Raw genomic sequence first — 14,040 nt, forward strand, 5'->3', positions numbered from 1 at the left:
CAAGAGTGCAATTAAAGTCTATTTTAATTCGAAAGAAGCATAGAATCTTTAAACCGTGTTAAGTACAGTGTTTTCATTTGAATTATCCTGAAACCTCGTAAAAAGCAAGTGCTTAGATTCTAGATCTTCGTAATACGATCTATTTCTGCTTGTTCAAGGGATGTATAATTTCTAGCGCTGCAGACAGCCTGAGAAACTTCGGTCCTAATAACTTGGTAACCTTGCAATCTACTCTGTCTTCTGAGTTTCTAAAGAGTTCCTTCTAAGTAAGAGCCTGTTATTAATGGTCAGCTTGTTGGTAAATGTTTTTATGGTGCATTCGAGGTTTTTACACCATATATGTAGGATGTTATGAAGGATACTCACCATATAGAAATAAAAACCCTTGAAAATTAATCTTTGTCCACAATTACTTAGTGATTTATTTCAAAACTAGATACCAGGTACACCTGACCGCGACTCAACTTGTATTCAGCTAATTAGACGTTCAATCTATAAATAACGAATTAATAAGCCACTCCCACAGAAAAGAAATTTGAAAGCTTGAACAATCGATAATAAAATATTCTGCTCGTAATTGGTATCTTATTTTAATTGCATAGAACAAATAACATTCAATTCTTTATGAAGTTATCAAAATTCATATCAGTAGAGTGTAGAGTAAGAAAATATGAACAAATAAAATTTCTCGTGAAAGTGTTTATAACCTAGCATATTTATTTATTAATCGTCATTAATAATAGCTCAGTAACAATGCATCATTTCTTGCTTGAAATTAACTTTCAGTCATATCTTTATTATTTATTTAATCTTTATTCGCAGATTGTCTTACCTAGATTTCTGATTAGCTCTAAATAGCACAGTATGATTGATTACTCGACCCTACAATAGTGTTCGCTCATTGCAATCATTGGCATTCAGGGCACGGTCGAGTCATCCGCACTTTCTAGGCCTTACCATGAATGTATAATATTTTCGCAATCTTGGGGGAATTCCAGCTCTGACGTCATAGACACAGAATATGATTCGTTGTTAGGAAAAGTACAGCTTCGAAGATCTCTGACGTCTCTGACGTCTCTGTGTCACGTATACTGAATAATCCAAACTAGAAAACGATTTTAAATTATTATCCATGAATAGGACGCTGAGAATTAATGTCAACTCAAATCTGAAATACAAGGTCATGTACACATGAACCTTTTTCATTATTCTTAGGTTCTGAATCAGTCCCTGAAATATTGCCCTCTCACCACGGTACACCCAGTAGTCGTACACTGTTCTAATCTAGGTGTCCAGTGAACACAGCCCACAAACAGTCTGAACTTTCACACCCAAAGGTTTAATCTAGACCAAATTCGTTCCTCGAACCACGACCAGTGTCTCTGCCCTTCCTCCACAAAATATTCCCTATTTCTTTCTCCCATCAGTTTCTCCATCTCTATGGGAACAACCCAGCGTCCCAACCCCGTAGAATCCAATTTCCTCTACTGCTTTTCCCCTCGCTATCAGCGAAGAATAAGCCATAACTCAATCCCGCCATCCTGGCTCGTCCTCCGCCGCGCGTCGGCCGCAAAGTACGCCCCGCGTTCATCAGAAAGCCATCCTATCCAAATGAATTAAAATTGCCTCGTACACGATTACAGAGAATTAACCCGCGATAGAAGCTCGAAAAACTCTTGGGTGAAGGGGCAGAGGGAGCGGTTGATATCTGCTTTCGATTTAAAACGAACACATCCGCGGATCAACTACAGCAAATAATCGGACGTTAATGGTTTCCCTCGTAGCTCCCTTGCTAGCTGTGCTATCGGTCCAGTAGAAAAAGACGCGGATAAGTCGCCTGAAAATTACAGCGTGTTACGGGGATTGAAGAAAAACAGGCTATCATTAGAAGCAGGATGATTTACTACGGGGCGCAGTTGATAGATTAAAGGGTACATTAATCGCGGTATAAGTTAGCGTGTAGGATCGACTGAGAGAAATATTGCCAAGGTAGCTCGTCCTGCAGGGGACAGTGATGTCGAAAATCATGTCGAATGTCTGATTTCGTGGGGTTTGTGTAGCTTTGTGGGGTAGCAAGTAGTTGAAGGCTCTTCGTGAGTCTTCTTCTTAGGGCTGAGAGTATTTCACTGATTAAAGTGTTGCAGTAGAAGGGATTAGTTAAAGATGAGGGAATTTTTTTGAAGAATTATGTGTGTACACTTTGGAGCAAAGTTGAAGGATTACCAATTTTGGGTTGAAAAATTGTCGATATTTGAGCTGCTGTAACATTGTGAAAAAAAATCGCAGGGAGATGAGTCTACACTCATTTTAAAGGGCAAAGTCTCTACTTTTACATCCCTGAATTGAACTTGTCCGAAAAAAATCTTCCACTCCACGATACATGGAGAAAGAGAGGGTGGTTTTCCCCAAATCTTTTTCCAAGTTCAGACGTATGTATGAGGTTCAATAAATTTTTTCTGGGACTCATTTTGTAGTAGATTTCAAGTCTGAAGCTTCCCCTTGCCAAGGATCCTTTAAAAATTGATCTATGATTTTTTTTTACCGAGTTATCGCGGTCTGAATGAAGAATGAGCCAGCGGCCATAGAATCGCGAAGTGATCCAAATGTCGAAAAAATTGCCAATCTTTGAGCGATTGTAACTTTATGAAAAAAAATCGTACCGCAGTGAGCCTAGTCTTATTTTAAAGGGTAATGTCTCTACTTTTACACCCCTGAATTGAACTTCTCCGAAAAAAATCTTCCACTCCACGACACATGGAGAAAGAGAGGATGGTTTTAACCCAAATGTTTTCTAACTTCACGCGACTCTCAGGAACTTGATAAATTTTTTTTGCGATTTCTTTCGAGAGGAAATTGAAGCTACAACCATCCCGCTTCGAACGAGACCTTGGCGAGTGATCTACGATTTTTTTTTGCCGAGTTATCGCGGTCTGAATGAAGAATGAGTCCAGCGGCCATAGAATTGCGAAGTGATCCAAATGTCGAAAAAATTGCCAATCTTTGAGCTGCTGTAACTTTGTCAAAAAAAATCGCAGGGACCTGAGCCTGGACTCATTTCAAAGGGCAAAGCCTCTACTTTTACACCCATGAATTGAATTTGTCAGAAAAAAATTCTCCACTCCACGACAAGACGTGAAACCGAAGGTGGTTTTCCTCCGAATATTCTCCAAATTCAGACGACTCTCAGGAACTTAATGAATTTTTTTTGTGACTTCTCTTGAGGGGATATTAAAGCTAGAATCTTCCTCTTTTGAATGAGACCTTGACGAGTGATATACGATTTTTTTTCGCCGAGTTATCGCGGTCTGAATGAAGTGTTCCGCTGGTGATAAAATAATCCGAGGTACAGTTTTCATTCAGACCGCGATAACTCGGCAAAAAAAAGTCGTACATCAAATTTTAAAAGCTGGTTGAAAAGAGGAAGCTTCAAGCTTGAAATCTACTACAAAGTGAGTCCCGAAAAAAATTTATTAAGCTCCGTAGACACATCTGAACTTGAAAAAGTTTTAGGAAAAAACAACCCTCTCTTGCTCAAATATCGAAGTGCAATGAGAAGTTCGAAATGTCAGTCCCAAACCAGCTCTCATTTCGCGTTGATGTTCCTCCAGCGCGGCAGTCGGCCTGCGTGTAATTACAGCGTGTACAGCCGCGAAAATTTGCGGCTTCCTGCGATCTTCCGTTGCTTTCCATAAATTTACCGCCAGCAGGACTCATCGCGCCACTGACAGCGGACTCTGTTCTAGTCGAACGAAAACGATGACGTCCTCTTCGCGGTTGTTCTGCTATTACCTTTCGACGTTTCTCATAGGTCCAGCTTTCCTGTAACCCGCAATTACTCGCGAATAAACGTTCACTTTTGCCTTAGTGTACCGATCGGAATTCTTACTTCGAGATACGACTCGTAAACTGCATGTAGACCGCAATTTCAGTTGTATTATGGGATCAGTCTGTGGAGGGATGGAACTGAACGTGTTCAGGTGGTCTAGTTTAGTAGTACAGTTTATATAATATGTAGCTATTTTGTATTAGTGGTTCTCAAATGTTTTCTGACCATCTGGATAGTTAGTTCTATTATTAAGAGAAGTAGTGTGTTGAAATGGTAGTAGGTATATTCATTTTATGAAAGTGTATTTGTACGATTGATGGAGAAAGTAGTGTTGGGACAATTCAAATATTCAAATATTCAAATATTCAAATATTCAAATATTCAAAAATTCAAAAATTCAAAAATTCAAAAATTCAAATACTCAAATACTTAAATATACAAATATACAAATATTCAATATATTGTAGCTACCTAAGTATGAGGTAATTTACATATAATTCACTACTGCTCCATATTTTATCAATGCAATCCATGCTCCATACAAATTAATATTTCCCAAAATACTACGAAATTCCATGCATCCCCTCGAAACGATTCAAGCACCCCCAAGGTAACATCTATTTAACGCACCACTGCTGCACACTCTAAAAAGCGCCAGAAGTCCCATGCAGAGCGTGATCTAATCTCATTCAGATATAATAATTATTTCTCGATCTGTCGAATACGTAAAAAGACGTTGCACGATCGGGAAGTGGAAAAACAAGGATCGCGATTGAAAAACGATTGCGCGGAGGGAAAGCAACAGCACGAGTAATTTGTCCATGTTCGACGCTCGCTGGGGCATCGTATCGACGAGTCTCGGGCGTGCAATTAAATTGCGAGATGCTAATCGCGGCGGGAAGGAGAACGCGTCTTTTCAATTAAGGAACATTTCAAGGTAACGGAATCGTGCCGAGGATATTTACAACGCGCTTTCCACTCCACTTCCTGACATCCCACGAACTCGGTCTTAATGGTTCCGGTACGACGTGTTCCATATGCACTGAATCCAGAGCAGTCGATCTTCGATCGGAATGCGCGGTTCTGCTGTCGTGGAATGCGAAATCTGAGAAACAGTGTCATCCACGCGCTGCCTTATCTCATTCACACGGATGACTAATGGCCGTGTGCTGCGCAGGAATTCGTTTCTTCCAAGAGTGAAAATTATGAGAGCCTCTGAAGCGGCGAGAGAATGAGAAAGCAGAATTTCGATGAAGATTAAAAGATTACAAATATGTAGCCTTATTTTTAAATAGAATCACTGTCTTAATTCCTTCGGTAGAATTCTTGAAGAGAATTTTCAGGGAATACTTTGGAAATTATTCTGAACCACTTTCTTTTTGTATACCTTTTATTTTGTAGTTGTAGTGATCAACAACGAAAGATAGCATAGATGCAGAAAAGGGTGGTTAGTATAATTAACCACTGTCTTTAAAAATAGCTAATCCAAGCTACATACCCAGGTGATAATTGTGATAAGACAAAAGAGTTCCTTTGAGATAATTTTATTTCAATTATATTTTCACATCTACATTATGATATATGAGTACACATTAAGCATGTTATAGCCACTGTCAATCTTCGCCCATTACTTCTGTCAACGTATCACTTCCATTGACAATGATCCAGTTTGGCAGATTTCGTGCAGCTACAGCGACGAAGGGGCGTAGAGCGAAATAGACCTTAAGCCAGGAGTCGAACAATGAGTCCCCTTTTTATTTTCGGCTGGGTCCCCCTTATTTTTTTGCCTGTTTGGCTTACCAGCTCCTGCTCAGGTCAGGTCCTTCCGGTCTTCGTCGCTGTCTACACCTGGACGAATTCCAGGGTCCCTCCAGAGTCAACCTTCAGGCTTCTCTTCTCGTGGAACAAAGTGAAGGTCCTCGCTTCGCTCTCTTTCTTGCCATTCGCATTGTTCCTCCTTGGGTTGCAGTAAACTTGCATCCTTCGAGCGTTCGATTTCAGTAGCTCTAGAATCTGGACTTATTTTTGTATGGGTGGAAACGTTTTCCACGCTGGATTTATGATTTTAATACTGGAACTTTGTTGTTCCATTTGTGATTTCAAGTTTTATGAAATAAGTATAAAAGATACTCGAAAAATTCGTAAAAGCCTTCCGTGAAGTAAGTTCAATTCATCTGAAATAAATCAAAAATTTCTACAAGAAATAGTTTCTACAGAAAATAGAAGAAACTTTTAAAAAATTAAGGAACCATGTAGGTATCTTAGATCTCACAATATCAACATATTAGAAGTACCAACAAGATCAAAATTACTAGCACAATAATTTACTATAAATACTTTCTAATCTCTCAAGAATCTTAATTAAATTAAGCTTATTTTCTTATGTTATATTTTCTCCATAAACCATTTTAATTTCTCTATTTCGTCGCTAGTAATTCTGATTGATACAAGAATAATTCTTCACTTCCAACAAGCTATCCTCTCTAACCAGAGAAATATTTTTCAGATGGAGACCGAGGTACGGACACTCAAGCAAGAGCTGGTTCGTACCCAGGAGTCCTTGAAAGCGGCCACAAAGAAGTGCCGTGATCTGGTGAAAGAGCTGGACAATCGGACCGCGAGTCATGAGTACGAGAGAACTCTTCGGGATCAGCAGCTCTCTCGGATACTCCGTGCTCTGCTCGTGCTGGAGGCGCGGCTGAAGCAGGAGCAGAAATCGATCAGGCAGTTGCTCTGCGAGAAAGACAACGTGATAAGGAACCAGCAGCTCGAGATCGCGAGGCTCAGGCGTTACACGAAGAACTACATCAAATGCAAGCGCGAGCAAACCTTCGGCAAATCCTCGATGAACATCGAGGCGACAGACATCGAGAGACACGATCTGCAAGCGTCCAGCCTCGAAGTAAGCTCGATCCCTGAATAAATTCTGAACCTATTACTGCACTTTTCATATAAAATCTGTGTAACGCATAGTAATAGGTTCAGACACAGTAATAGGGTCTTTTACCCTACCTATGCGATAAATGTGACTCTTTGGTCCTAAGGGTTTCACATTTATCGAGAGAATACTGTATTTCGTTCCTCGCTGTTCACAGAGAAAGTTCAGTGATTTCTAATGCCACGTTTCCTGATTGCAGGTGGACAGCAGGCAAGACAGCAGTATTAGCAAGGACATCGAGAACCTGAAGTGCGAGATCATCACGAAATTGAACCCGTCGAATGTGCCTGTCGCGCTCGAGGACTTGGACAGAGGAGTGAAGAAGACTCACAGCTTCGCTGGGAGCGATATCTCGAAGACGAGTCTAACGAGCAGCGAAAACACGGATGTGTCTATTATCACCACCACCACGGAGGGCAGCCCCTCGTTGCTCAGCACAGAAGGCTTCTGCGAAGGTGAAAGCACAGACGTGTCGCCTGGCTCGACCCTCAACAAGTCCAATAGATGCACGCCGACGATAGTCACTGACAGTGAGAACGAAACGACGATGATCTACGACGACGACGACGACGATGAGAAGACTATGATCATGGAAAATGGTTCCAAGATGCCCAAAAAGAAGGCTGGTATTGGCAGGTCGAAGACGCAAAAAGGCTGCAGGGACACTGAAATTGAAGCGACTAATATTGCGAGAACAGAGAGCAAGGACGATGGGATGGACTGTAATTATGTTTCTGAGGACGAAGAGAGGGAAGCAGAACCTATTTACGTCAATGCTTGCAATGAGACGAATAATTCGAGGAACTTGGAGCACACTGAGAGCAATGTGATCTTGGACGTGGTGAAAACGAATGAAGACTACAGTAATAATAATAGTAGTAATGATAGCAACAGTAATAACAACAATAACGACAGTGTGTAAGTATAATATTGAAGTCCTTTTAAAAAGCTAACACAGTAAATACTTCATTTCTTTATTTTGTAGTCATCTCGTAGCTTTATTTGAATTTAATTTTAGTCGAGTTAAATCTTTTAGAATCATTCTTCAAGGTTCTATCTAATCTTTCATTAGCATAGAAGAAACCAAGGATCTTATTATTTAATTTATAAGTGTAATATAATTAAATAGTTCATTGCCACATTACAGACCCCCAAAGCTAGAAATTGAGGAACAGAACGTGGAAGAGACCAGCGGGAACTGGTACAGCGATCCAGACGAGGACAGAATCAACGACGACGTTTTCAGGCACAGCACCTATCGACCGAACAGTAACCACAATTCTGTTCTGGAATGCGTCAACCAGATTCTCTTGAGAGACATGGAGGAAGAGGAGAGCATCCTTTCCGTGCCTAGGAGGTTCAAGCACCGAGGAAGGATCGTCCGATTTCAACCAGCTAAGTTATCTGATATCGAGTCAGTGGGTTCCGAAATGGAGAGGAAGAACTCTGAAGAAGCCATCATAGAGAAAGAAGTTCCCAGTAGCGAGTTCAACGACGTTCCTGTTAACAGCTTCGAGCCTACCGCGACAGAAGACGAATTCGGCATGAGCCTTACCCAAACAGTTCCTTCGAAAGTTACTACCAAAATCGCCAATCACGAATCAAGCCTTGAAGAGGAATCAGAGGAGTCGAAGGCTATTCCTATCGTAATTATAGAACCAAAGGTTGAAGTCGAAGAGACGAGGCACCCAGTGTTCCCTACTTCACAGGTGGCGCAGAAAACGAAGACGATGAGCACGACGAGTCCGCCGCTGAAGCTGGAGAGAATCGAAGAAAAAGCTTGCTTGCAAATGTCCACGAAGGGGCTGACCATAGCCAAGAACCTCGATTACGAGGACATCGAATCGCTCCCAGAGATAATGTCGCCTCCTCCTAAGACGCCCCCAGCGTTACCGCCAAAACCACAATTCAAAAACAACACGTTGATTCTGAAAAAGATACCTAGTCCCTCGTTCCTGATCGACGAGACGCGAAAGAAGCAGCAGCTGCTCGAATCGAATTCCTCTGAGCACAGTAAGAAAATTCTCGGTTTTATATCTTCCCCCTTAAAGTCCTCGGGCATCAATATTACCTCAGCTAGAAGCTTAAACTTCGACGAAACCATTAACAAATCAACAGGAGCTAACGAAGAGGGGAACTTCTGGAGGAATAGGTTCAACAACGTACGTTCTTCCTTTCAGTCGCGTCAGAATCATGAAACAGGGGAACTCGTGCGAAAAATACCCAGAGTCACTAATATTGTTCGTCACTTTGAAGAGTTCAAGATCGGTGAGTCTGAGGAGCAGGCGAAGGAGCGGAATAAAGCGAAGGAGAAACACGTTCATTCGGAGTTCGACCATGAGTTTGATATCAGACAGAATTTCGAAGAGTTCAATCTCGACGAATGTGATCTGTCTGACGATCCTGATCGACCAGAGGGCGATGGCTCGGAGAAGCTCGGGAACCTTGGGGTCACGGTTAGTCAGAACGAGAAAACTCCCGCAACCAAAGACAATAGTAATGTTCCTCTTGCTGCGACTAATTCGAGTAGTGGTTACGATCACTTCCTAGAAGCAACAGGGCTTAGCAATAAATCCATATTGACTCCATCCAGGTTGCTGAGCAATCACAAGAGCATGCTGAAGCCGAAGGACGTGAAATATAAGAATAAGATTAAAGCCACCGCGGTATTGGAAAAGCACAGTGTCTCAACTAGTGCTACTACTCATGTTAGACACTGGACTGGGCCATTTGTCTGACGTCTGGCCCAAGTTCTCCCGACGAACTTGTTTCGACAAGAGACTTGTGACGAAGGAATGGAATTTTGAAAGCAGTTTGGAATGTTGTTAGAAATTGAGAAACGAGGCACAGGAGTTATGGACTGTGAATGTTTAAAATGTGCTTTAAACACGCTTTGACTATACATACTTTTAAATACGTTTACGCGTGTAAAATGTAGTGTATAAATTATTATTATTCCATTTTTTTAATGCAATACCCTCTCGTATTTTTTGTTACTCGAAAAATGAAGAAATGTAGGAATTAATTTATTTATAACAGCTTCCAGTTTGAAAAGTATTTCGTGTTGTATATTTTAATAAAATATTTCTTACATATTTATAGCTACACTAGTGAAGCAAATAAGTGAAATAATTCGTAATAACGTGTCTTAGCTTAACTTGTCTTTGCTGTGAAGTCGCGAGTAAATTTATTTACTACGGGAATTAATATTTTTATTCTGGGAACGTTTTTGTTCTGTTGTTTTCTAGCCTGAAGAATGAAAACTTGAAAAATGTAGAGGGAACGGAATTGGCATTTCATTGTCGAGTAAAATGTGACAAATCGTGTAAATGTAAATTAATCTGCAATTTTATGTTAATCCATAATTACATTCTTAGTAGATGAACTCTCTTTATACCTTACCGATATGTGTTATCGAAATTCAGATATTACTTTATATTAAAGTGTGATATATAAATAAATGTTGATAAATTTTTACGTAACTTTGCATCGCCATTTCGTCATTTAAAAGATTGATATGTGTAATTACGGATTAACTATTCATGAATATAAATAACGTAAAAAGAAAATATATTATACTCCTATTAAAAGTACTGTATACTAATGAATATATGAGTTGTCGAAAGTCAAATTGAGGATAAAAGCGAAAAATGTACTTGTTTTTCTTTTTTGTTGGAAATAAAATTTAAAGATGACTTTATTGAAAGAATCTTGCATTTGATTGAGAAATAGGAATACACCAGTACAATATTAAATATTCTGTAATGATTTATAAACAACTAGAACATATAATACAATTATATATAACTTCTACTATCTATAAAAATACAACGCAACTCTATAAAAATACAATGCTAATTGTCACTGGTATCAAAATCTAAATAGGACATGGAAGAAAAAAGTATATCGGAAAATGGACATTATTAAATTCGAACATTTCATCGATACATATTAAAAATGATTTTCCATTTTCGTGGGTTAGTATGAATCACTCGTTCAGGCACTCTATTACACTTGGCTAAGTGCTATATTATATCGATACAAATGTATAGATATAGCTGCAAAATTGCATGAAGAGTCACACAATTAGTTTGGCACAGTGGTTTTCCTCAAGTTTCTCTTTCCGCACGGAAATCATAAAAAAACTGAAACAAACGAGATATATCATAACATGACACACTAACAAATTATAGAAAATAATTTCAAGTTTCATCTTACCTCCTTGTCCAAATCTTTCTGAGTCCAGACTTTGATCACAGGAAGATTATTCTGTAAACATCATCAGATCGTTAAAAATAAGCAAAAGGCACCGTTCTTGCGCAGAAGGTATCGTAAACGTTACGTACAGTCGAGGAATCAGAATGAATACTAAGTCGTGGGTTAAGGACGAATGGGACTCCATCTAAATCGGAAGACCCTGGCAGAGTACCATAAATTGATGTGGAGCCAACAGCTGATGATGGTGGCTGTGGCGCAGGTCTCGTCGGCCTAATTCTTGCATTAGGACTTAAAATTTCGTAATCTCTGTCACTAGACTCGTCCACATCTTTTGCCGCATTCCCTCCAATTTGTGGATAAATACCATTTGTTGGTTTTGGTGAAAACTTTGGTTTCGGCGGTCTTTCGGGAGGTACTTTGTGAGGTGTTCCATTTGATGGATTTGGTGATGCATTTTGAAGTAAACTAAACATCAAATATACATAGTAGCTAGTAAATACAAATAAATTTCAATTTTCTTGTACATTATAGTGACCCTTACTTTATATTAACATATGATTGTGAACTGGAATTTCCATTTGCAATATCAACAGTTTTGTAGCAAATACAAACTCCATTTATGACCCTGAAATATTACAAATATTAGCACAAGTAATAAGTATATTTGCATAATATTTAGATCCAATTTAAATAGCTTTTCCTATTTACATACCCAGCGGCAACAAAACCATCAGGGGCCATTTTAGAAGTGTATCCCTTATGCATAATCCTACTGCATATAATAATATCTGTAACTGCTTTAGAGCACAAATCCTTATTTCTAATCTTATAGCACACTTGTTTCTTTCTCCATGCCTTCTGCACTAAAATTCATCATCGCAATGTACTAAATGAAAAAATTTTTTTCAATAAACAATTCTGTGATCAATCTTACGTATGCTCACTTGAATCTACAGTATAAGAAATCATGCTATATCCCTCTGGAGGAGGATCCCTTTCATTAATGACTGCTATGTCTTCGACCACGCAATGAGGTAGCCCTTCTGTCTTTGAAAAACATATGTATCTGCCTTTCTTTTTAATGAATAGTCCAGTTTCTCTCCATAAGTCAGCATCAGTATCTTGATCATACGTTCTTGAAACCTAAATAAATTATATGATAGTAAAAATACTCGTAGTACGCAATTATTAGAATGTACGAAGCTCAATAGAATGACATACTGAAATGAGAAAATTTTCTAATCACTGGACACAATTTTTTAAATCGCTTACCACTGTAAAATTTGGTGGACACTTATCTATATCTTCAACAATATTTATGGCTGTGATTGGTCTGTCATCCGGTAGCACAGACGATAATTGATGAACCAACATCTTGTTGCAATTAGTCTTCTTTGACATTGTTGCAACCCTGTTAAGAAAATTCAATTCACTTTAGCCCATCCTACATAAAGTAAACTACATCTAAATGTAAGTTGCCATTAAAATATTATCGCCTTAGATAAGGTAGGTATCACCAGAAGTACTTAGATAAAACTGCTAGCTGAGTTATAAACAACACTTTCAGCTCTACAATCAATTTGACACAAACAATTTAACAAATCAGCAGCCACTGCATAATTTGACAGATACATAATATAATAGAAAATGTTTCCTAGACATTTGCAATACTGAATCATCGAACCACAGAAGATCTATCTTAAATCTACTTCTATCTTATCTCATGTATATATTGACCTATTTTTCAAACGATTAAAAAATCTCTTAATCATTCCACGATTTATTCACAGTCGACTAATACCCTTTAATTACGAAGTGGAAGCTGTGGCTTCAAGGTGCAACGAAAATCAGTTAACTGAAGTAAGTCATTTAATTCTATATATAAAATGCAACGTGTTTATTTTCGAAATGTTCGCGGCAAAGAAACGCGCGATTCGACAGTCATCAATAAACTTCGATATCCGTGTGTATTCTCAATCTGCTTACCTCCGCAAATATCGCGTAAAATCAGTATTACAAGCCCTGCATATTTGCCTTTGTGCGATTAGCAGCGTACTTTTAATTAGCTGGGTAATAATTAATCCAATGCGAGACGTCAATTTTCGATCGAGTCACGATCGACTCGTGTGTTCTTCGCCACGCAGCCTTATTCCTCGGAACGCTCATTCGTAATAGAGTCAAGACACTCTACTGCTTATGAATAAACAGAAAAGAGGGAAATAACTGATGAACGAAGAGAAGACGAGGACGAAGAGGCCAAAAGAGAGAGAGAGTCAGGCGATATCGAAAGACAGAAGAACGTATGTACTGGGTGTCTCGTAGAGATACTTCAAACCGCATCTTACATCCAAATGGACCTCAGGATACATTTAAATACTGAAGAAACAAAATACGAAGATTTCATTACTCTAATCAGTATATAAAAAAGCTCGAGCTTTGAACTTCACTTATAACTTACAACAAACTCCAAAACACGAGAGAATTGGTCGCTGACCCTAATAGACTGAGGAAAATCGCTCGTTCCACCGACATTCGAGACACCCTGTACATACGACTTATCAATTGTTCGCCACTATAAAGCGGTTTGTGTACACAGCTCCCGAACGGTACCGTAGAAAAACTGCGATTAGATAAGCAGCCGTTTTCACAGACACTAGCTCTCGATACTTTCTTCTCCTGCTTTCGTTCGGCGTTTCGACTAAATTGATATCAATGACATCACTTGTGCCACCACCACCACCACCGTCACTACCATCTTAACTGACTAGGGTAGTTGTGTTCAATAAGCTAACCTCTGTTTCCGTTCCTTTCACGCTGCGAGCCTCCGCGGCGTTTTCCTTCGCCCGTTCCTGGACGTTTCGCTCCTCCGATGCTCGCTCGATCGTTCACTCTCCAAAGCTGAGGATCGAATTAATCCGTGGCCTTCCAGGCGATAAGGAAGTGGATGAGAATCGTGCGCCACCCTTTCATCAACATTCTTACCGCGAGCAGTGTTCGTGAAAGATTCTCAACACAATTCGAACGCGAACGTAACACTTTCCCCAGACGTGGCCATGAC

General features: G+C 39.5%; 2 protein-coding genes across 8 annotated transcripts in view; one reads left to right on the plus strand and one right to left on the minus strand.

The window, feature by feature from the left end:
• LOC143178348 (uncharacterized) overlaps positions 1-10,454 on the plus strand; it is a 49,748-nt gene extending 39,294 nt beyond the window's left edge. For all 3 annotated transcript variants that reach the window (XM_076376932.1, XM_076376934.1, XM_076376933.1), the window contains exons 2-4: positions 6,333-6,728; positions 6,964-7,682; positions 7,912-10,454. In XM_076376932.1, the coding sequence (XP_076233047.1) occupies positions 6,333-6,728; positions 6,964-7,682; positions 7,912-9,502 (2,706 nt within the window). In that variant the 3' untranslated portion in view covers positions 9,503-10,454. The remainder of the gene's footprint in view (positions 1-6,332; positions 6,729-6,963; positions 7,683-7,911) is intronic.
• Positions 10,450-14,007, minus strand: Mvb12 (multivesicular body subunit 12-like Mvb12). 5 transcript variants are annotated; one of them, XM_076376942.1, is made up of 9 exons: positions 13,775-14,007; positions 12,969-13,172; positions 12,255-12,393; positions 11,927-12,125; positions 11,695-11,845; positions 11,524-11,607; positions 11,111-11,447; positions 10,983-11,033; positions 10,450-10,909 (listed from the first exon to the last, which is right to left on the minus strand). In XM_076376942.1, the coding sequence occupies exons 3-9, from the start codon at positions 12,381-12,383 to the stop codon at positions 10,874-10,876; spliced, it is 987 nt and encodes a 328-aa protein (XP_076233057.1). In that variant the 5' UTR covers positions 12,384-12,393; positions 12,969-13,172; positions 13,775-14,007; the 3' UTR covers positions 10,450-10,873. The 5 variants fall into 5 exon arrangements, with proteins under 5 accessions (XP_076233057.1, XP_076233054.1, XP_076233055.1 ...); XM_076376939.1 differs by lacking the exon at positions 13,775-14,007 and adding an exon at positions 13,593-13,733; XM_076376940.1 differs by lacking the exon at positions 12,969-13,172.
• Between the last annotated feature and the right edge of the window lie 33 nt (positions 14,008-14,040).

Source organism: Calliopsis andreniformis, chromosome 4 (assembly GCF_051401765.1).
Source record: "Calliopsis andreniformis isolate RMS-2024a chromosome 4, iyCalAndr_principal, whole genome shotgun sequence".
Lineage (NCBI taxonomy): Eukaryota > Metazoa > Arthropoda > Insecta > Hymenoptera > Andrenidae > Calliopsis > Calliopsis andreniformis.

Coding starts and splice junctions, on each gene's coding strand:
- Mvb12 (XM_076376938.1), bottom strand. CDS start 12,754: ATGATTAAGAGATTTTTTAATCGTTTGAAAAATAG. Junction 12,126..12,254: donor GTCCACCAAATTTTACAGTG/GTAAGCGATTTA, acceptor TAATTTATTTAG/GTTTCAAGAACGTATGATCA. Junction 10,910..10,982: donor AGAAAGATTTGGACAAGGAG/GTAAGATGAAAC, acceptor CGTTTGTTTCAG/TTTTTTTATGATTTCCGTGC.